Genomic DNA, 24,215 nt, shown 5'->3' on the forward strand with positions numbered 1-24,215 from the left:
TTTATAACCATTCACAGCCCGCCATGTCAGCTTGCTCCCCCGCCTCACGCCCGGCTTGAAAGCCAAGCCCCAAGGGCCACGCCCCAACCCAAGCCCACCCGGGATGACGACTTGGACGTTTTCCCCCAACCCACGTCCCAACCCAAGCCCCATACCCCATGGCCTTAATGTCACACATGCCTGTGATTATTTCTAGTTTATTAACCAAGCATTCTCTAAATTCTACATAAATATCAATTTCTTTGATTTAAATTAATGATAGCAACATGTATTAGGCTATAGGGTGTGGTTATAAGTTTTATTGTCACCAGGGTAGTTACAATATTTTTAGAGGCCCTAAGCAAACTACAAAAGTGGGGCCCTTTGAATGGGTATAAAGAAAACATCGGTACTACTTTCTTCCACCTTACAGTTAGTGAGAATAACGATGGTGACCTAAATTAAATACGATTTGCATATAGGTTGGAGTTGGAATTAGGCTCTTTTATTTAAAAATCGGTTATTTGTTTGGGCCCAATACATAATACACATGCTATATAAAGATTTTTAAATATTTGGAGGCCTTATTTTTTTTTTGGAGGCCCTAGGCCGTTGCCTAGATTTAGAAGCATCTAGGTACGGCCCTGATTGTCACCAGGACCCTTCACATTAGCGTCATTTCACCCACTTTTAATCCATCATCCAAAACCACTACCCTAAGGGTGTGGTCATGACCCAAACCACTATTTTCTTATTTTAATTTATTTTTGTGAAAAGGAAAAGAAAATATTTAAAAAGGAAAGTAGGCTCATAGTTGTCATGGTTTAATCCATGCCAACAATAGTAGATGAAGCAAGAGGATGGTATATCAAATTTGTCCTATGTGTCATTGATGACCCAACACATGACCCCACACCCTTTTAACCTTATCAAATTTGTAACTTATAATGTTTACGTTGTTTACATCTGATTTGCTTGCATACTAAATAATGTAATGAACCCAAACCGATCATTAAAATTTTCTTTTAATCAAAATCAAACTAAGTCACATTTATATGACCATATCAATTAGAGATCCCCCCCCTCAAACAACACACACACATACATAAAATGCAATGTATAGCAGTATAGGTTTGCTTTGTGAATATATATTTGTGCGTATATACATACGTATGTATCATTGATGGGCCTATTATTAAACCACATGATGAATTGGTATTCTTTATATATTTTGTCTACATGTAAGTTTAATGAATACAAAACAGATGAGTTTTTATTTACTTTATATTCAACAAGAGACTAAAAAAGAACACAATGTAGTGCGCCAGGCTGCTATACAGGGCCATGCACAAGACTAAAAAAACAAACTCTGGTTTGTAGACTTTCTGCATATGAGAAAATGATAGTTTAAAAAAAATCCCACTAAATGCTTTCATGCAAGCTCAGAATGTACACACGTCCGTGCATGATGGCCACTAAAAGAGGGGCTAAAGGCCAAAGCTATTGATGACCAATAGCCAATAGGTGTGTGGATCAAAGCACTTCTTGGAGATTCAGATGCCCATCCCTTTAGAGTTTAAGTACCCTACCATTTAAGGACCATCCATGTTGAAGAATTTAAAGATGTAGATGGATTTCTACTGTGTTCCCTGTGTAAGAATGGTCTAAAGACCAAAGGATTAATCATGGAGAGCTAGAGTCTTACTTATAGAGAGGGGTTGAATACATCCCTAGGAGAAACATTCTAAACCAATAAAAGTTATGAATAGAAATTTATATGTGGAACACCATGAAACTACTTAGGGTTTGTTGAGAAAGTTATATTTTCTATTATTCATATCGGCGAATCACTAATCGAGATGTTGCGATATGATTGAGAATTATAGATACAACGAGGTTATGACTTTGTTTCTGGTAGCACCCTCTCCATTTCTTAACAATGTAAGGCGATATATATTTACGAAAAGCCTATAACAAGAACGAGCTATCGTCACTAAGAGGTATTTCAAAGAAAAAACTACTCATTCAATTCATATAACCATTTTACATCCCACAGGTTATGCGCGCGTTTGTGTGTGTGAATGGATGTTTATGTGCATAAGTGTATAATCTATTTATAAAACATGTCTTCAATTTGTTTTTAATATGATTTTTCTATAATTAATATTAGTGTTATTATAATTAATATGAGTTTTTTCTTATAATTAATATTAGTGTTATTGATATTAATATGAGTTTTTATAATTAATAATGTGTTATTGATATTAAAAAAAAACAAAAAAATAAAAATATATGCCCAACTCAGAGGTATAATAGTCTTTTAAACAACCCTAGACGCCCAATCTAGCCCTATATGAGGCGTCTAGCTCCTGAAGTTTTGAAAATATAAAAAAAAAATTTAAAAAGCAAAATGGAAAATTACCATTTTAACCCTGAGACACTCCCAGTCTAGGACTAAATCAGGGCTAAAAAGGTAATCAACTCATTCACCTAATCTTTTGAGCTTTGATTAGCGCCCTCGGCGGTTGATCCGTAGCATTAACCAAGAACTCTATGCATGTGAATTGTCACACTTTCGTTCTGTTTTGTATTGTTTTATGTTTGTGAAATCGGAAGAACAAATTATATCAAATGATCATTTACAAATGATATTTCATCCACGGGCGGGGCGCGGAACCAATGTTATGTGAGCCGTAGCACGGGCTACAGCTGAAGTCCGTATACGTAGTGTATTTTTTTCCGGTTTTATACAAAAGATACCCCTAAAATAATACAAGGATACCCCTAACCAACCCAAACTTATAAAATAAGGGAGCCCAATTGGAATAATGACCCAATTGATTCGATAAGCCCAACTGAATAGATTAGACCAAAAAAAAACATACCTATGGCGGCATTCTTTCCGATCGCCACTCAGGTTCTGGAAGAAAACCAAACGTCGCCGGTTATCCTTTACGCACGGGTCTCCTATTTTGCTGCTGCCAATAACACTAGTTCGAAATCCACAATCATCTTGTTTGCTGCTACGATAACACTGGTTCCGACCGTTCCACCCTGCCTTGCAGTTTTTGCTGCTGAAATCGAAAGGAAATCACTGACTTGGTAAGTGGTAACTTGTTATGCATAATTTTATAGTTTTACTATTCTAGTTTATGCAGAAGTTTTAGTTTATGTAGAATTTTAGTTTATGTAGTTTAAGAAAAAAGCTTTAAGAACATAAGAAAAAAATAGAGGTTATACTCAAATAAACAAACACGCTAATGTCAATTAAATTGGTGTTTACAAAGAAGCCAATAAACACTACAAGAAACACAGCTTTAGGGGTGACGTAAGTCTCCTCGAAAATCGTCACTATAGGCATTAGCGGCGACATGTTTGCCGGTAATGAGGATTTCGCTAATGAACAAAATGTCGTCGTTAATACGCATGTCGCCGCTATTGGTTATGCCGGTGAGTTTGCTTGAACGTTCGTCGGAGATGGATTTTCAGATTATACTTTATTTATTTATTGTCTTTTTTTAATATTGTATGATTGCACGGTAAAAAAAAATTTTTTTTTTTTTTTTGATACCCTAATTTAATGGGCTAGTTCCGCCACTCACTTCATCACACATGTTCTTATTTTTATTATCCTAAAATAATACATTATGTAGGCATTTATGCACTAAGCTTTTGTTAATAACGATTTTATTCTCATGTGTCAATTTCCTTGATTCCTTTTTACATTTTTGTTGTTGTCCTTGTTATTACTAGTACTGTTGTTGCAGTTGAGAATATATATATTAGATATGCTAGTTGGATGATATGGGTGTAAACCCCCACAAGAGTGTTGAGTTTAAAACCATTATTGGTGAGAATTGACGACGTACTTTGTGATATAGTAGCTTGTGATGTACGAAAAGCAGTCAGCAATATCCCAGGAAGGTGTCGCAGACAAAAGTTGACAAGGAGATCACTCACGGGCGGATCTAGTGTATAACAAGGGGTAATGCCCGCTACCCGTTGGCGCTCCGGCGGTAGTGTAAAATTAGCGTAAATTTTGGAAAAATTTGACGTTTTTTCTATTTCGTTACCGCTTATTTATAAAACGTTACCGCTTGACGCGAATCCTAGATCAACCACTAATCACTGTCCTTGAGTATTATATAAATATGTACGTGCATGATTTGGAGATTTCAAAGAGCTTGCTTGATCACCCAAGCCAAGTCGATATTTATACTTACACATTATGTAAACTATTAATTTTATGTAAACTAATTATTTTTCGCCCGCACGTTGCGGCGAGACCCAATGACTACAAAAGGCGTGTCAGTAACGGCAAACGGATACCGAATATCAAAACATAAATAAAATGACGTGGTAAGGATAGTCACCTCGTCAAAAAAAAAAACGATTTTAAATAATCTAATATATAATAATAGGACCCACACGTCCTACACATTGGAAATTCAGTTGTTTTCAGTTCAGTTATTACGGTGCTAACACGTTAAAATATTGATGAGCTCGGTACCGGTAACGACAGCGAAAGTACCGATCCGGAAAATCATCGAAATTAGGTACCGGCGCCGAAAATGCTCGATACAATACGGTATGGTATTTGAAGGTAAAAATCAATAAATACAGGTATAGCGCAAGACCGGTGTCGAACCGAAAGTAACGATTCTGAAAACGCCAAAAGGTGGGTACCAAATTGGAACCGAAAATGATTTGGTATAGTAAAATTGGTACCGATACGATACCGGTTCGTTTACAGGATTTGATACGATTTGCTCATCAATATTCTAAATATCCAAATTAATTTTACATGCTACAATTCATTCATTACAGAAAAAGACAAAAAAGAAAGCAAAATAAGTTGTTGTATATATAAAACCTCATTCAAAAGAAATGCAGTTTACTTACTGTGTGTATGAATAGTAATCTAAAGGAAACAAAAGAGAGTGTCAATTCTTTGACTATCTCTAAATATTTGATTAGCTTTTCACCTTTAACAGCATAGGATCCATTGAAGTTATTAGTAATTAACAATGAATCTACATGTACCTCAAGATACCTGATCCTCATATGCTTGGCAATTTGCAAACCAGTAGGGCTGTAAACGAACCGAACATTCAGTAAACAGTTCATGAACCGTTCGGCGGGAAGTTCGTTTATGTTCGTTCGTTTAATAAACGAACGAACATGAACAAGAAATTCCGTTCGATTAGTTAAATGAACGAACATGAACAGAGGTCTCGTTCGTTCGATTGTGTTCGTGAACGTTCGGTAAGGTGTTCGTGAACATTCGTTGATTTGCATTCGTTTATATTCGTATGTTTGTATTTTAATTGAAGATCTTTGTACTTTCTTATATTTTATTTGTACTTTTTATATTATTAAACTTTTATTTATTTTATTACCCTAACAATTAAACTATAACCCACTTTCACCTTGTTTATGCATCATTTCCCTTTCATTTCTCATTATTTACATCGGCGAATACGATCGACCTCCGTTCCACAATAAGGGATTCAAGTTCGAGTACTACTCTCTGGGCCATCTATCTTTATCCTTCGTCGCGTTCGCCAAATTTATTTGTGTTCGTTTATGTTCGTGAACCGTTCGCGAACACGCTCATTTCCTTAATGAACGAACACGAACATAAAATCTCGTTCGATAAGTGTTCATGAACCGTTCGTGAACACATTTATTTCCTTAACGAACGAACACGAACAAGGCCTTGTTCGTGTTCGTTCGGTTCGTTTACAGCCCTACAAACCAGCTATCAAGGCTTCATATTCAGCCTCATTGTTAGTAGTTTGAAACTCACAAGCTATTGAGTGGGGTATTATGTCCCCCTGTGGCGATTTTAGTAGTATTCCAAGTCCTGTTCCTTTGACATTAGAGGCTCCATCAGTGAAGAGTATCCAAGGATCCTTAGTTTCTTCAAGCTGTTGGACTTCTAACTCAGCTTCCCTTTGCAAGTCACTACTGAAATCTGCCACAAAGTCAGCTAAGGCTTAGGATTTAATGGCAGTTCTAGGCTCATATCTTATATCATAAGCACTGAGCTTCACTGCCCATTTAGCCATCCTTCCTGACATTTCAGGTTTCCTGAGAATATTCTTAATTGGAAAATTAGTCTTAACAATAATGGCATGAGTTTCAAAATAATGTCTTAACTTGATAGATGCCATAATCAAAGCAAGAATAAGTTTCTCTAAATGTGAATACCTGGATTCAGCATCAAGCAAACTCTTACTTACATAATAGACAGGATGTTGTGTACCTTGGTGATCCTTAACAAGGACTGCACTTACTGCTTTAGAGGATATCGCCATATATAAGGATAATATATCCCTTTTTTTCTGGTTTCATCAAGGCAGGAGCTGAGGATAGGTAATCCTTAAGAGCTTTGAGAGCATTTTCATGCTTTTCAGTCTACTCAAATTTCTTGTTCTTTCTCAAAATGTCATAGAATTCCTTGCACTTTTCTGATGACTTGGATATGAACCTGTTCAAGGCTGCGATCCTTCCCGTCAATCTTTGCACATCCTTTGCATTGGCAGGAGATTTTATATTCACGATTGCCTTGATTTGCTCTGGACTTGCTTCAATGCCTCTTTTTGTTACCATATAGCCTAGGAATTTACCTGCTTTAACACCAAAGTGACACTTGGAAGGATTTAGTTTCATATTAAATTTATCAAGGATATCGAATGCTTCCTCCAAGTCTCTAAAGTGATCCTCAGCTTTCTTGGACTTAACCACCATGTCATCTATATAGACTTCCATAGTGTGTCCAATTTGTTCCTTGAACATCATATTGACAAGCCTTTGATAAGTAGCACCTGCATTTCTTAGTCCAAATGGCGTAGCAATATAACAATATATACCAGTTGGGGTCATAAAGACTCTATCCTCTTGATAAGATGGTTCCATTTGAATTTGTTGAAATCCAGATGAAGCATCCATAAAAGTCAACAACTCATGACCCACGGTAGCATCCACCATGGAGTCAATGTGGGGTAATGGGAAAGGATCCTTGGGACATGCCTTGTTTAAATCAGTAAAATCGACACGTACCCTCCACTTTCCATTTTTCTTTTGAACAACAACCACATTGACTAACCACCTTGGATACTTAACCTCTCTTATCATACCTACTCTCAGCAGCTTATCCACCTCTTCCTGGATAATGGCATTCCTTTCAGGTGCAAATTTCCTCCTTTTTTGATGTATTGGTTTGAATGACCTGTCAATGCCAAGTTTGTGAGTAATTATATCTTTAGAGATACCTGTCATGTCTTCATGCTTCCAGGCAAAGGTAGTTTTTCTCTTCTTGAGGAAGGATACCAAATCCTGTTCAATATTGCTAAGGATCCCTGATCCTATGAAGATCTTGGATTCAGGATCATGAGGATCCATAAGGATGTCTTTCACATCCTGTTCTCTTGCCTCCAAGACATCTCTTGGAGGATACTTTAGTTGCTATTGCTCCCTTGGTCTTGAGGCTGGCTTCATTGATGATGTGTAGCAATTCTTTGCTTCTTGTTGATCACTCTCAATCTTCACCACTCCCCATGGACTAGGAAGCTTAACACATTGATGATAGTTCGATGGGACTGCCTTCATGTCATGTATCCATGGCCTGCCAAGGATAACATTGCAACAGGATAAGCAATCTATAACACATAATTTTTGATAAGAATGAAGTCTTTCAATGTAGATGGGGAGTTTGATGTCCCCCAATGTGTTCTTGGTTTTTCCACTGAATCCCACAAGAACTGAGGATCTTGGCACAATATCAGACTCAGGGATGTTCATTTTCTTGAGGACATCAAGCTGGATGATGTTTACAGAGCTTCCTCCATCTATCAAGATCCTGCGAACAAAATGGTTAGATAGAAATAAGGTAATAATAAGACCATCATGATGAGGATCCTGGACATCAACACGATCATCCTCATCGAAAGTTATAACTTTATCCTGGGTAACAATGGAGGTTCGGATGGGTCTATCCCCATTATCCATCTTGGCTTCCTTGGCATGTCTCTTGGCTGCTGAAAAAGAAGTACCACAGATGTCTGATCCACCGGATATGAAGTTTATAACATGTGCATCTGCTGGAGGGGCAGGAGCCCTTTTTGGAACCTTTTCAGGATCCTGGATCCTTGACTTTTTCCTCCCCAAAAGCTCCTTCAAATGCCCCTTGCTTGACAAGTAACCAATCTCTTTTCTTAGTGCAAAACATTCTTCAGTGAGATGACTGAAATCCTCATGATATGCACACCATTTGGATTTATCTTTTGTTGCAGCTGGTTTATCACTTTTTCTAGGCCATCTTGCTTTTTCACCTAGGTTCTGCATTGCAAGGATTAGTTCATTGTTATCAACAGAAAAACAATATTCAGAAATTGGAGGATAATCCTCATCATCCTCTTCCTGTTCTACTACATGCAGATTCTAGTTATCAGACTTGTTGTAAGACTTGGACTTGTTGTTCCTGAAGTAAGATCCTTGCTTTTCCTGCTTCGAGGATCCTACCAGCCTTTCCTGGATCCTTTTATCATCCTCTAACCGGATGAATCTAAGGGCCCTGGTCCTTCTTCATCAAGATTCCTGCAAGGGGTCATGACAAGATCATCATAGAATAATGAATCCCTAAGTAAACCCATTTTAAAGGCTTCTACAACCGTAGCAATATCCAAATTAGGAATATCCAAGGATTCTTTACTAAACTTAGTGATATAATCCCTAAGTGATTCATTTTGACCTTGTGTTACCCTATATAAATCACTAGTCAATCGTTCAAATTTTCTACTACATGAGAATTGACTATTAAACAGGTTAACTAGATTAGCAAATGAAGTAATAGAGTAAGGGGGAAGACTTAGCATCCATTTAAGAGCTGATCCTGTGAGTGTGGATCCAAAACCCTTGCATAGACATGCTTCTTTTAACCTCTCCGGGATGGGGTTGATCTCCATCCTTTCTCTGTATTGAGCCACATGCTTTTCTGGATCCGTTGAACCATCATATAGCTACATGGTTGGTATCTGGAACCTTTTTGGGATTTCTGCATCACAAAGAGGTGGTGCAAAACGAGATATCCTATGGCTTCCATCTTGGATTTCAGGAATGGGTTTTACCACTCCTGGAACGCTGGATATCATATCCTTCAATTTCTGTAGTTCCCTATCCATAGCCTAGTTGATACCTGTATCCTGCATGAAGCCATGGTTAGCAGTACAAGAATTATTCAAAGTGTTACCTCCCGGAGGATTCAAGTTCGGAATTCCGGATGTGAATCCATATTGACGGGATTCTGGTATAATTGAGGGACCAGAAGAAGCAATGGTCTGCATTGGTATGAAGTCTCCTTGATAAACATCTGAACTTCCAGGTTGTATACTTCTTAAGGATCCTTGATCCCGAGAGATGTTGGATCCTTGATGTGTTGTAAATGGGGGTCTTGGAGGATAATCCATGGATCCGAAAACCTACGATGAGGATCCTTGAGGCTGAAAGGAGGATCCTTGAACCTGAGAGAATCCTTGAACCTGAGAGGATCCTTGAACCTGAGAGGATCCTTGAACCTGAGAGGATCCTTGAACCTGAGAGGATCCTCAAGCTGGCTGCGCCCCCATGTACCCTCCTGAACTGGTGAAGAATCCCTGATGCTGGAAGAAGGATCCCTGATGCTGAACAGAGGATCCTGAAGGTTGAAAGTAGGATCCTAGAGCCTGAGTCATTGCCGACGATCCATAACGCATTCCTGTTAATCCACCCATGTATTGGACATCCGGAGCTGCAGAATGCTGGGAGGTTATGACCGGAGTGTCGAAATTCAGCGATCTAGGCATCAATGAAGAATGATCCTCCACTGATCTCTTCTGTTTCTTGATATCACCAATCTCCTTGAGGATCCTTTCGTTGGTTTTATCCTGCTCTTGTATGTGGTCATTCATCTGCAAAATCAAAGTAAAAAGATCACTAGTAGTAGGATTAGAAGAAACAGAAGAAGTTGGTGGTTTTGAAAAAATGGAGCTTGGTCTCTTTGCAGCATTCTCAGCATTCTTCTGAGATCCAGAAGGTGGTGGAGGCAAAGGTGGAACGCCCTGTGAAGAACTGATTGCCGGCATTGAACTTGAAGTGCTCTTTGTTGAAGAAGCCATCTGTTTGGTTGTAATGAACCGAAATGATCACAAAGACAAAAATTTCTTAGGAATGAAGCACCAATTGCCCCACGGTGGGCGCCAAACTGTTTTGGTCAAAAGTCAAGCAAGGATAATGCAACCAAATCTTTTGTTGTGAGGTGTGATGCTTGAATCAATGAACAATTGTATGAACAACTTGCAAATCAAATGAGCAAGTGACACAAGGATTTATACGAGGAAAAAGCCATTGATCAAGAGTTGATCCCCGGCATAAAAAACCTCGGGTGATGGAAACTACCGATCACCAACTATAATTACACAAATGATTGATACAAATCGGGATGATAACAAGCTTGTTACAAGGATCACTAGAGTGCAAAAGTGTAAAAATGTATGAGATCGCCAAGTGAACTGTTGAGAGCTGTTTCGAGTGTGTGTGTATTTGCTAACTTAGCCGAATGTTCTAACTCAAGCTTGTTATCCCCTCTTTAAAATTAGAAATAACTAGATAACTAACTATCCGCTAAATGTGCAAGCTTCCCACGATCTCCATAACGTTCACAAAGGCCAAGCACGTGCGGAATATTGAGGGCATATTCTCCAAGAATATCGGTAAGACCTGGTCCATGCATATCTCCTGCAAAACAAGCTCACATACAATGTAGACAACCGTTAGTGTAAGGATAACAATGAGGATCCTGGATCCTGATCCTGCAACACCTTCTGAGGATCCTTAATTCAAACAGAATTGAGGATCCGTGATCCTTGCAGTACTTGAGGATCCTTGATCCTTAGGATTGGAAAATCCTCCCCTAACAGGTACCTATACCCGATACCATTTGCTCATCTCTTAATGATGTTACTATTCATTCCATTCTAATTTTAAATAATAAATTCTAATTCTGATTTTAATTTAATAATAAATTACTGTTCATTTAGTTTTCTTTTTATCATATATATAGATTATTAATTTTACTTGTCTTTATATAAAAATAAGCCATTGCTTTGGGCCCTTTGTTTAAAATATATATAATAGGATTAGGATCAAATGTAAAGCATTCTTTTACACTGCTTTGGGCCCATAAAATAATTGAGTCGTCGCTGGTTATTTAACTACTAGAAATAATATTTACTTTCGTTTATAACATCCGGTAAAAAGAGGTTAAATGATCATAAACTTACCTTTTTGGAATAACCAATATACCCTTGGTTAATTTTTAGTTCTACAAAGGAAATATCTATCAAAGGGTCTGAAATATGAGGAAAGGTGGATTTAAATAATCCTAAACTATTACCTATTGACCAACGATAATTTCAACTAACGAAATGTTTTGTGACAGTTCTAACTTTTAACTTATTTACTCCCAATGAGCTTTTTCTAACTGAGGTCTAACACCGTTAGTTTTTTGCTAACGTGGACTGTTTGTGTGACAAAGTTTTGATGATGTGGACCGCTTATGTGGCAGTTCCTGACAGCAAAAACTAACTAGATTAAACCTCAATTAGAAAAAAGCTCGTTGGGAAAAATAGGTTAAAAGCTTGGATTATTACAAAACATTTCGTGAGCTGCCGGCCAATATGTAATAGTTAGGATTATTTAAATCCAATTCTCCAAAATTTAAATAAGTTTTTCATCGATCACCATGGTTTTAGACTTTTGGCTATATTTAATATTAAATAAAACTAGATAAGAAATTGAATAACATATAATATAGTTTCAATAGTTATGTTCCTTTAATAGAAAATGTTAACTAAATATAGTCAAACGACATGTTTATACATTATCCCTTATATGTATTACGTCGGTCAAAACCATTTGCTGTGAACACCAAAGTGTTACGTAGGGACATCAATATACAAAGACGTAGACGTACCATTAACAAACACTAAAGTCGTCATAAAATAATAAAATAATAAAGATGTCTAGTTTAGTTTTAAATAAGCATTGAGCAACTAATTTTGTTTGATTCTTGAGTCATCATAAAATAATAAAGATGTCTTGTATTTGAGAAATAATGTGACGTGATATAATAATACAATTATAGAGTGATTATTTTTAATAAAAAGTCATAGTGCATTCTTATAAGAAGTTTCTTAGGCTATTTTCATTGGTGACCTAATGTTAAGTTGGTCACAATAAGACAAAAGTTTGAGTAATTAAAAAAATTAAAAAAGTAATTTATACCAACCAAAGTTGACAACCAGGTTGGTGGTTGGTGGAGCAACCTTGGTTGCAACCTAAACTAATACCCCCAAGAATATACTTAATCAAATAACTTATAAAATTTAAACTTTAAAGAAAACTAAATACACAGTATTTCTTAATTTATTTTTGTGAACATCCCGATATAAATTTTTTTAAAAACCGAGTTCCTTCAAAAACATGTATTTTTAGGTTGGGATGGGTTGTGAATGTGTGTTAAAAATTGAGTAGGGTTGGTGGAAGAAAGAAATATTATTTTTTTAATAAAAGGTTGGGTTGGTTGGGTCACCAATGGAAATAGTCAATTACTTGAACCGTCTAGCTTACCATTCAATTTATCACTTCAATTAATTCACATGATTTTAAATCTTGAATTCACTATTCCTTAGTGTATCTACGTTAAAGTTGTTCAAAAACCTTGTGACTCGCGGTCGAGCTTGAGCCAAAGTAAGATCATTTGTTTGGCCCATTTAAGTCAATGGCTCAAAGTAAGATCGTTTGTTTGGCACACTTAAGTGAAGTCAAAATTATATTTGAGTAAAATGTCATTTTCTTTCCTAACGTTTGGTCATTTTTGTGACTTTCGTTCAAATGTTTGTTTTTCTGCATTTGGATATAAAAGGTTTGAAATCTTGTTATTTGCATCGGGCTCGTTAATTCTATCCATTTGTCTCTGTTAAATCAGGGGCATTTTCGTCTTTTTAAATACTTGTACATTATGTTAAATGCTTGTACATAAAGTGAAAAAGACCAAATTGTTATTTATGTTAACAAAAAAAGACGAAAATACCCCTGAATTAACGGAGAAAAATGAATAGAGTTAACGAACTGGATGAACATGACAGGATTTCAAACATTTTGGATCCAGATGCGGAAAATAAACATTTGGACGAAAGTCGCAAAACTGGTCAAACCTCAGAAACGAAGTGACATTTTACTCATTATATTTTCTACACGTTATAACCAGATTACATTTATAAATAAGCCCACACAGTATGATCTATGAACCACTAGAGACCACCTAATATTAATTTTATATTAAACAAGTTGACTCCAATTTTTACGAGTCGAGCTTTAGGTCATTTATTAGCTCGTTAAAAGCAAACAAGCCTAGACAAACTGGCTCGTCTAAGTTCTTGCTCAAACCTGAGGTGAAGCGGGGTCGGCTCGTCTCACTCCTTAAGCATCCATCAATGTATGCTTTTGATATTTGTTGAGCGGTTTAGATGTCATTCTGTTTACATTATGAAGCGAGTTTAAACTTGAATCTACTAATATGATAATTATTTATGATTTATTCTAAGACATTTTATTTTGTTATTATGTTACATCAACCAAATTGTTAGAAAGCATATTCCTATTCCTATTCTTATATAACCATTAACCTAAAACAAAGTTAATAAAATTGTTGTAAAGCATATTCTTACTTTTAAGTTTTAACTACCACTTGATTTAAATTAAAAATAAAATAGTAAATATAAAGAATCTACTGAACCACCCCCACCCCTGACCCCACTCCCGGACAACTAAAACGACGACGCACCCTTCAGGCTAAAACTACCACCACTAGTCCACTACAAGTCCTAAAACTAAAGACAAAAAAAAAAAATTGTTCACGTTTTTATAAAAATTTAAAATTTTTAGGTTGAATCGCTAACTACATATTCGGGAAACAACTAATCAAACTGATCGGCTTACTTGGGCCCATCAGTTTGACGGTTTAACAGTTAAGTTTTTTACGATTTGACAGTTTGAACCGATTGTTTAATATTTTCTTTTCAAAACGTTTACTTGTATTAAAATTATAAAATAATAAAGATGGGTTATAGTTATAGTGCGCCCGCACATATATATATATTGTGAAATTATAGTTATAGTTTGGTTTACATGGCCGATCCCATGTTCCAAACTGGACCGGACCGGAAAACTACAAAGCCATACATTTAGGAACTCAGACAAGCCAAATCAGCTGACTTGCTTCGGTTTAGACAGTTCGTTTGATTTTGACAGTTAACGGTTTATAAAAACTCTACAACGTCGAGTGATCGTGAAGTTTGAGGTAGGGCATGAAGTAATAATATTTATTATTTAATGTTAGGAGGCAGGTCTAACAGGAATCAATTAGGGTCCAGAATGGGGTCATTAATGATTTTTGGACACTTCATCTAATCTAATTGCTTCAAGACTAATCATATTTAAAGTATATAACAAGACAAATTCAAATTTATATAAAGATAAATGCAACTCATAAATAGAATAATGCACTCTTTTTTTGTTTTTGTTTTACTTATAACAACATTGTACTAACAAACACAACATCAGTTGTAAGTAAAAAACATATGAAAACTTATGTCATGTTTTCAGTCAAAACAAACCAAAAAAATAAAAATACACTAACTTAACCATTTATACGACACGAAGATCACGATCACGATCAAGAACAAGATCAAACACCGGCATGTAATACAAAAATGTACCTCGCAAATCACGAAATGCCACCATTTCCATAGTATCTACACAACCCCGGCCAGTTCGGTTCACTTTGCTTTTGCTGAAAAGAATCGGCTAAACCCGCGAGTGTTCTTCTCCGGTGTCGGATTAGATGACGATGAAGACGATCCAGATTTAGTGGGTCGGTGTTTTGAAGCGATTGGTGACCGTAAAAGATTGTTTGCTTCAGAATCTGAAGGACTAAAGTGGTGGTTGTCGATAGGGGACTCATTTCCCGCTTGTAGATTCATGCCGCTACTAGTTGTTACTTCTTCATCTTCTTGTACTTCTTCTTCGGCAAAGGTTTGACTTATCGGAGATCCGGTGATTTCGGGCTGAGGACGCATGCCGTTTAACTGTTTTCCTAGAAGAAATATTGTTTCTTGACACACTGCTAGCTTCTCTGCTAACTCTTTCTCCTGTAAATAATATTAGTCAAATACTTGTTTTAATTATCTACCATTAGTGAAATAAAATATAAATAGTTAAATTTTAGAGTAAAATGTCATTTCCATCCCTGAGGTTTGGCCAGTGTTGCGGCGTTCATCCAAAGGTTTGTTTTTCCGCATCTGGGTCCAAAAGGTTTGAAATCTTGTTATTTTCATCAAGCTCGTTAACTCCATCCATTTTTCTCCGTTAAGTCAGGTGTATTTCTGTCTTTTTTATTAACTTAAACGGCAATTCGGTCTTTTTCAGAGCTAACGAGCCGGATGAAAATGGCAAGATTTCAATTCTTTTGGACCCAGATGCTGAAAAACAAACCTTTGGATGAAAGTCACAAAACTGGCCAAAACTCAGGGACGAAAATGGCATTTTACTCTAATTTTTATGATATCGTGCTAACCTGGTTACTTTTGGCATCATCAACAGCAACAGAGGCTTCAATCCTAACATAATTAGCCAAAAAACAAATTAGATGCAAATTTTCACCTAATAAAACTATAAAAGTATAAAAAAAAAAATAAAAAAAAAACTCGGGTAATTATGAGTACCTTTGTAATTGATCTTGAAGATCCTTACACTTAGTTTCACTATCCTTATAATTCTTCCGCTCTTCTTCGAGCTCATTCTCCAACGTTACAATCTTTGACTCTAGAAGGTTGACCCGAGACTGCAACTCACCCGAACGGTTTTCAAGCGAATTATACGACTCCGCCATACACTTAAGCTGTGTTTCAGACAAACTATTCAGTTTCTGAGCAGCCGTCAACTGAGACTTCGCTTCAGATAACTGAAGTTCCGTTTCAGTCAACTTTGACCTAACGGTTTCCAGCTCCTCGTTACATCTCGAAAGTTCTGTAACCATGTTCTCTTTCTCCATTTTCATCTGCTCAAACTCCTCCAACGAGCATTTCACTAACGACACGTTTGATTCAGACGTCGGGACTGAATTTCCATCATGCGGTATGTCCGGATCGGAAGTCGTATCGGAAAATTGCGTACAACCGTTTGCGTAGTCGACCTTGTTTTCGGGTAACGCGACTTTGTCTATGCAATCGGGACTGCTTCCTTCCGCATCGTTAATCTCGTACCCTGCGAAACTGAACCGAAGCTCGCTAGCTTTACCGAGAATACCCGAAACACAATTAATAAATTCGTTTAGATTTATTTTGTTTCCGTCAATCGACTTAAACTCTTCGAGTTTCTCGAACGTTCCGTTCTCTTCTAGAGACGTTCCCACCACCGGTTTCGCTTCCTTCATCAGAACCAACACGAAATCGTAAATTCGCGATATTGCCAGCGTTGTTTCTTCATCGTTTTCGTTTTCGTTTTCGTTTTCTCTTTCGCCAACGTTACCTTGTACAACTCGGCTGATTTCTTCGTAAAGTTTTTCCAGATCTGAATCTTTCGGTAACGTATTCAGTAAATCCGATATTTTCGATTTAAGGTTCTCAAACGGATCCGAAACCGTCTTTTCGTTGGGAACCGCTGAGTCATTCGACGAACATGCCAACTTCTCCATCTCCAAGAAGTCATCCATAAGCTCCAAACGGTTCGCACTATCAGATCTTTGAACGCTCTCGATGCTTTTATCTTTTTTGTTATGCGATAATTCGGAGATTAACGCGGTAGCCCACGATCCCGCAACGCTGACATCATCATCGTTACCTTCTTCCGAAACCGATGCCACGCTTGGACTGGTTTTGAGCTGAGAGTTTGACTGCAGTTGACCTTCCAAACTCTGAAGTTTACTAACCGTTTTCGCACAGACGTTTCTAGAAGCTTGAAGTTCGGTAGTACGTTTAGCCAACGCTTCTTTCAACATATTTGTTTCTTCTTCCATTGCCAATAACCGCTCCGTCAGCAAATCGTTTTCCTTTTGATATCTTTGAACATTGTCAAGAGAAAAGTCGGAAACCGAAGAAAAGTGCGGACTATGTGGACCCGAGGTCGGGGTCGGGGGTTTGACCGGAGACCGTTTGACTCGTGTTTCACCGTACTCACGGCCCAAATTATCAACTTCCAGTTTCATTTGGGCCAATGCAGCGGGCCCAGGTAACTTCTTTCTAACGAGCCCGCGTAGTCGTTGACACTCGGCTTCGAGTTTCGCTATTTTCTTCACCCCTTCCATATGCTGCTTGTTCGCCACCTCAGCAGACCGTACACTCATATTCTTTTCTTCGTTACGAATCTCCAACTCTTTAGCGACGATATGTAATTCATATTTAAGAGAATTTATTTCCCGCTCGCATGACTCGATGTTGCTTTTCAAAATCTCGATCTCTGCTTCCGCTTGTGATTTCTCTTCACTTATTTTCATCAGCATGTTAGAACGCTCTTGTAACGATCGTGAAACTGCAGCGTTTTCCGCAGCAGATCGCTTAAGTTCTTGGTTTAAATTTGCGACTTTTGCGTCGAACTCGAGCTTCATCTTTTCGAATTGTTTTGTTTTTGCGAGAACGACGTCGTGCACGGTTTGTTCGTGTTCTTCTTTTAAGTTCCGTATTTGACGCATACATTCCTTTAACGCACCGTCTAAATGTGACGCGCGATCTTCAGCGGTTAGTTTTAACAGCGTAACGGATTCTAGATGGTTCTTCAGTGTCGCAGCTTCTGCCTCCGCTTTCTCCCAACCTATTAAATCATAATGTTGTAAATGTATAAATTCAAAGGTAATCACGATTAAAAATAAAATAAGAGTAAAATGCCATTTTCGTCCCTGAGGTTTGGTCAGTTTTGCGATTTTTGTCCAAAGGTTTGTTTTTCCGCATCTGGATCCAAAAGGTTTGAAGTCTTGCCATTTTCATCCACGACTCGTTAACTCCATCCATTTTTCTCCATAAAATCAAGGGTATTTTCGTCTTTTTTAAGGGTACTTTGAATACTTGTACATTATGCTAAACGCTTGTACATAAAGTGAAAAAAGACCGAATTACCCTTTAAGTAAACAAAAAAGACGAAAATACCCTTGACTTAACGGAGAAAAATGAATGGAGTTAACGGTGGATGAAAATGAAAAGATTTCAAACCTTTTGGATCCAGATGCGGAAAAATAAACCTTTGGATGAAAGTCGCAAAACTGGTCAAACCTCTGGGGCGAAAATGACATTTTGCTCATAAAATAATTAACCATGATTAACAACCTGATACGGCTTCTTCAGCGACTTTCGAGTGTTGTTTGACGAGATTCTCCTGCGTGACGATCTCCGATTGCGCTTCGGAAAGCTGTTCGTTCAATTCCTTAACTTCATCTTCTAAATTCTTAATCTGATCTTCGTACACTAACTGTTGATCTTCGTATCTTTTCACTTGTTCATCGTATGATTTCACTTGATCTTCGAAAGATTTCACTTGATTTTCATACGACTTCACTTTATCTTCATACGTATTCACTTGATCTTCGTATGCCTTCACTTGATCCTCCAATCCGGTTAAATGCGAATATTGATCCACCGAAATCTGAACATAATTCGGCTTTTTGTAGCCATCCTGTTTCACCTGAAATTTAAGCCGTCACAACAAAAATACAAAAAATATACCAAACATTTCTCAAATAATTACAAAAAGGTGATTAAACGATTAAACGATTAAACAAACCTTGTCACCCTGAGAACCCTCGATTACCGCAATCGCCTTGTCAGCACCTGACTTATCGGATGATTTCTTCTTCCAGGGCCAACTCCGGCGATCCATGATCTACTATTCTTCTGTAAATTTATAAATGAGTTAATTACTGTTTTCGTCCCTGTGGTTTGTCAAAAATCACTATTTCAGTCCATTAGTTTAAAAATTGCGATTTCAGTCCCTGTAGTTTCACTTTCGTAACCATTTCAGTCCACCTCGTAACCATTTCAGTCCCTGTACTTAACAGAATAATGGGTTGAAATGGTTACGAAAGTGAAACCACAGGGACTGAAATGGTTACGAAAGTGAAACAGCAGGGACTGAAATCGCAATTTTTAAACTAATGGACTGAAATAGTGATTTTTGACAAACCACAGGGACGAAAATAGTAATTAACTCTAATTAATCGAAACTACCGTCGCATAATAGACTTAACTAGTTGTTAATAATTCAACAACAAAATGTATTGATATAAAGACACATGTAATAATGCTTTTAACTTGTTACCCATCATCATAACTTAAACTATCTTAGTTACAGATGTGCATAAGGCATTTATTGGGTTTCATAAAAAGCATTTACTTTCATAACTTAGAGAGAGTAACTTTATAAAAGGCACCTATGTTATTTTTCTTCATTTATTACCAAGAGTAAATTACTTTTTGAGTCTCTGTGTTTTAGTGGTTTTAACCACTTGAATCCAAAATCAAAAAGTTTAACGCCCTGAGTCCCTAACCGCTCATTTTATAACGTTTTGAGTCCATTTTTTTAACACTTGTACTTTTGATTTTGGACTCAAGTGGTTAAAACCACTAAAACACAGGGACTCAAAACTAGGGGTGTAAACAAGCCCAGAGGCTCAAGAGCTACTCGTGATCGGCTCGGTTAAAAGCTCGAACGAGCCGAGCCTTAACGAGCCCGAGCCCGAGCTCGAGCCTGAAATAGAGCTCGTTTTGTTATCGAGCCCGAGCTCGAGCTTGAAATACAAAGCTTGTTTAGGCTCGCGAGCCTAAACGAGCCCATACAAAATTTTAATTTTTTATATATAATATATTACTAATGATGATAACATTGATGAGCCGAGCTAGAGCCGAGCTTTGGCTCGTTTAAGCGACGTTGAAGTGAGCTCGGACCGAGTTTTTAGCTCGTTTAAGGTTGTTCTCAAAATAGTATGAGCCGAGTCGAGCCGAGCTCGAGCTTTGGGTTTCACTCGCGAGCCGAGCTCGAGCTCGAGCTTCATAAAAACCTAACGAGCCGAGCTCGAGCTTGGTCGAGCTCGGGCTCGGCTCGACTCGTTTACACCCCTACTCAAAACGTTATAAAAATGAGCGGTTAGGGACTCAGAGCGTTAAACTTTTTAATTTTGGACTCAAGTGGTTAAGACCACTAAAACACAGGGACTCAAAAAGTAATTTACTCTATTACCTATATGCAACAACTCAAGTAAAACCAAAAATACTGATAAAAAAATATAAAAACAAACAATCAAATCTAAGTAAAAAAAAAAAAAAAAAACTTGTTTTCAGTCACAAGGACACTACACCATTTGACAATATACCAATTTGGAATTATCTAAACAACTGTATATAGATTTCTTTTATCCCATTGATAGTATCAGAAATTCAGAAACACAAATCCTATAAATCAAATCACCCTATTCAAATCATAAAACAGATTTTAAACACACATTGTTGGCATCTGTGACTGACAAACTAAAGTAAACAATCAATGTACTTGTGAGAATGAATTACAATAATAATATTAGTGTAAATATAATAATAATAATATTTTTTAACAAAAAAAACAAAGATTAGGTAGAACAAAGTAACAAACCCTGCATAAAAACCAGGAAGATGATACTTAAATCTTGACTGAAAATAAGGATCTTTCTGCTTATATACAGCAGGATATTCAGAAACCTAAATACTAGCTAAAACATTATATATCTTTTCACATTTAATATAACTCATTTTGGTTGAAAGATGGGTTGGGAAAAGAGTATACAGATTATGACTCAACACCAACAGCCCTAGAAAACAATGGCTCAGAATTGACAATCTGGAAAAAAAAAATTAAAATATAAAATTAAAAAAAAATTAAAAAAAGGCTAAGGTGAAATGTGACAATCGAAAGATGAGGCATAATCTAAAATCAAAGTAATCCTAAATCCTAAATTCCTAATTTATCACTAAATCTGGAGATAAATATCTTCACAAATAAGTATACACATAAAAAAAAATTAAATTAAAAAAATTAAAAATAAAATAAATAAATCAAAGCATAAACGCCGACATGAATTAGGAATAATTCAAAGCTAATCATACTAATTAATAACAAATTAAAATACTCCAAATTGTAAACCACATCATTTATATAATTTATAAACGTAAACATGACCTAATTACATATTATTAACTCACAATGTAATTCAAACAAACAAATTACAGATTACAATTATTATAATTCGAATCACAAAACGCACAAATTCGAATCTAATTGAAGATCAGTAAAGTAAAAAAAAAAAAAAAAAAAGCAACACCGACAACAGTTATCCAGATGAGAAGCAACTAATAATGACAAACAAATTCGAAGCAATTCGAAATGAAAGTTATGAATCTGATAATGTAAACTCGAATAGATCAAACACGAGCATAAAATCTCGATAAAAACGCAAATTCAAAAACCGATTAGTAACTTGAGAAGCAATTAAAGATCGGAAACATCGAGGATATGATATTAATCAACTTACAAGCAACAATGTAGTAGTTATCAGTGAGATGAAACAATCGATTGAAGAATTTCAGTGAATTTGTGCTTTTGAGTTGCAATTAGAGATCCAAAATCAACAGTTATCTGCAATTGAGATTTGTAGATTGACGGTGGAGGTGACGATAGTGGTGGCCGGAAGTGGTGGTAGTGGGTTGGGGGGGGGGGGGGGGGGGGGGGTTGGGGGTTATAGGAGTGGAGTCACAAAAACTCAGGGGGTTTGAGAAGAGCTTTAAAATACATCATCATGTATTGCAGTTTATGGAAATTTCACTTTCACCCCTGCTTTTACTTTTAGTATGTAAATGGAAACTTTTATTTTGGTCCCTTTATTATCATGTTTGTGCATTTTTAGTCTATTAATATCAAGAATATTGTGTTTTGTTTTAAAGGTTTAGGTTTTTAAAATGGTTGATGAATGGAAGTGAACCAACCTACTCTTATGGTCGGCCTAGTGGCAAGGGTTTGATAGATAGTCTGGTTTTAATATCTCATGTGTGAATCTTTTAGATCTAAGCTTAAAAGTTTTCACTATGTAAAACACATGTTAAAATAAAATTTTGATTTTTAAGTTAATTTTAACTTGGTATCACAACTTATTTCAAGTTTTTTTTTTTTTACTTATATATATACCAATACAAGTTTAGGTTATTTTTAATTGTATGTATAGTGTTAAAGTTGTTTAAAAGGAATGTAGGCATCTCTTTTCACTCGTAAACAACAATTTGAAAGTCAATCGCTCGTTGAATTCATTAACTTTCTTCTCACCGCCATCGCAGGATAACCGTCACGTATATCCCTCTTAGTAACAATCGATCAAATTTGAGGATGTAGCATCGTAGGTTAGCCTAATAACAACATGTCTTATTTCAATCCGATCATATGTGGATGGTAAATGAACCCGAACGCGACTGGAAAACATACAACTTGAAACATTAAGATGTCTAATCGGACAATGATTTCGATATGAGACAGAGTATGAGACTAGTTTTCAAAAAAAGTGGTATGGAACGAGTATGTAATTATGTGATATGTGTTCGATTACCCCAAACCTATTTACCTACATCACAAATCGAATATATTAAAAAATATTTATTCTTATAAAGTTTAAAAAAATAATATGTTACTCTTGTTAGAAACTTGAGATTATTTTTTATAGAATTGTTAAAAGTGTAGTTAAATATTTATATTTTAAGTCGGGTTTTGAGGTAAGTTAATGATGGTGTATCAAACAATTATCGTCTTAGCAGGCTAACTTTTACAACAAAAGAACATAAACGAATATACCCAATACATGTGGGTATAACTACAAATTTGATGGGTGTTGAGTAACAGGGACTCAAGACGTATGAGACCAAATATTAGACATGGTTTTAGAATTGAGTATAAGATTAAAAATACCAAAAACATCTCATAGCCAACCATTTCACTTCTGACAATTGAGCATTTTATATGGAAGAGAAAGGTTCCATCTGTATTATACCGAGGGAGCTACTTCTAGCATGCAACCTTTGTCGGATATATTGTTGACAGATCAATGGGGATTATGATTTGATTAATTACTCTAATAAATATTTGAAAAATTATATCAACAAAGTAAATCGGCTATAACAACATTAGACGTCAAAAGAAGTTGGAGAATTGATGTTAACGATAGAGGCACCAAAGTGACACATTAAAACCGAATTTAAATGATTAAATGAGATTACTTATACGTAGCTTTACAACTCTGATTTCATTCTCTTATTGTAAAACCCCAAGTTTTAATGATTAAATGAAATAAAATATGATTGATAGAATTGGTGAATATAAGATGGCAATATGGACTTAAATTCTCAAGGGAAAGGTTTAAGGCAAGCCCATGAAGGCAAAGAGGTAATTATGTGCATGAAACCCTGAATAGGGAAGGATTTCCATTCGTTCTTCATCATTTCATCGTTTGGGAGCTAGATCTTGACAAAGATTGAAGGGAAGCGACATGGAAACGTATCCACACTGCTATTGATTGAGTCTGAGAATCAAAGGGTCAGAATAGAAGTTAGTATTGAAGGTTTGAAGTTCGGGTCTTGTTTTTTTTTCAGTTTTAAGGTAAGATTCACATAAAAAGTTGAATGTTGTTGATGGTTTATGCATGTAATGATGTTATATGAAGTTTAATGCATTTTAATGTAAAAAAGTTTTGATCTAGACATGAAACAAGTTCAGATCCGAGGAGCCGCCGTTGTTTGGGTTTCAACAGGTAAGATCTTGCAAATCCCGAATTTGCGAGTACTTGAGGTATGCGTTTATAGTTCTTATTACCCATAATTTGTGAGTATTTAAAGTCTTCGCATATGGCCAAATACTCGGTGTACGAAGTATGCTTGAATTTTAGAGTTGTATGAACTCATAGTATGCACAAATGATATGTAACTCGCAAATGGATAGGAAGGCGCAAATGAAAGTAATCGATTAACAGGATATGAGCTTTTGAGTTCTCGTGAACGCACTATATTATGAATACTTGAAGTACTCACAATGCTCAAGTCCTTGCGAATACTTACAGTACTCGTAGAATGTCAAACTATTCTTAA

The 24,215-nt window shown here is 36.4% G+C and overlaps 1 protein-coding gene across 2 annotated transcripts; it reads right to left on the bottom strand.

Moving 5' to 3' along the window:
- Nucleotides 1-14,526: 14,526 nt before the first annotated feature.
- Nucleotides 14,527-21,896, bottom strand: LOC110915523 (filament-like plant protein 4). Of its 2 annotated transcripts, none has more exons than XM_035981499.1 (6): nucleotides 21,626-21,896; nucleotides 18,850-18,959; nucleotides 18,396-18,750; nucleotides 15,804-17,886; nucleotides 15,656-15,698; nucleotides 14,527-15,230 (listed from the first exon to the last, which is right to left on the bottom strand). In XM_035981499.1, the coding sequence occupies exons 2-6, from the start codon at nucleotides 18,943-18,945 to the stop codon at nucleotides 14,859-14,861; spliced, it is 2,949 nt and encodes a 982-aa protein (XP_035837392.1). In that variant the 5' UTR covers nucleotides 18,946-18,959; nucleotides 21,626-21,896; the 3' UTR covers nucleotides 14,527-14,858. The 2 variants fall into 2 exon arrangements, with proteins under 2 accessions (XP_035837392.1, XP_035837393.1); XM_035981500.1 differs by having other exon boundaries at nucleotides 18,850-18,997; nucleotides 21,626-21,813.
- Nucleotides 21,897-24,215: the final 2,319 nt, after the last annotated feature.

Source organism: Helianthus annuus, chromosome 13 (assembly GCF_002127325.2).
Source record: "Helianthus annuus cultivar XRQ/B chromosome 13, HanXRQr2.0-SUNRISE, whole genome shotgun sequence".
Taxonomy (NCBI): Eukaryota; Viridiplantae; Streptophyta; class Magnoliopsida; order Asterales; family Asteraceae; genus Helianthus; species Helianthus annuus.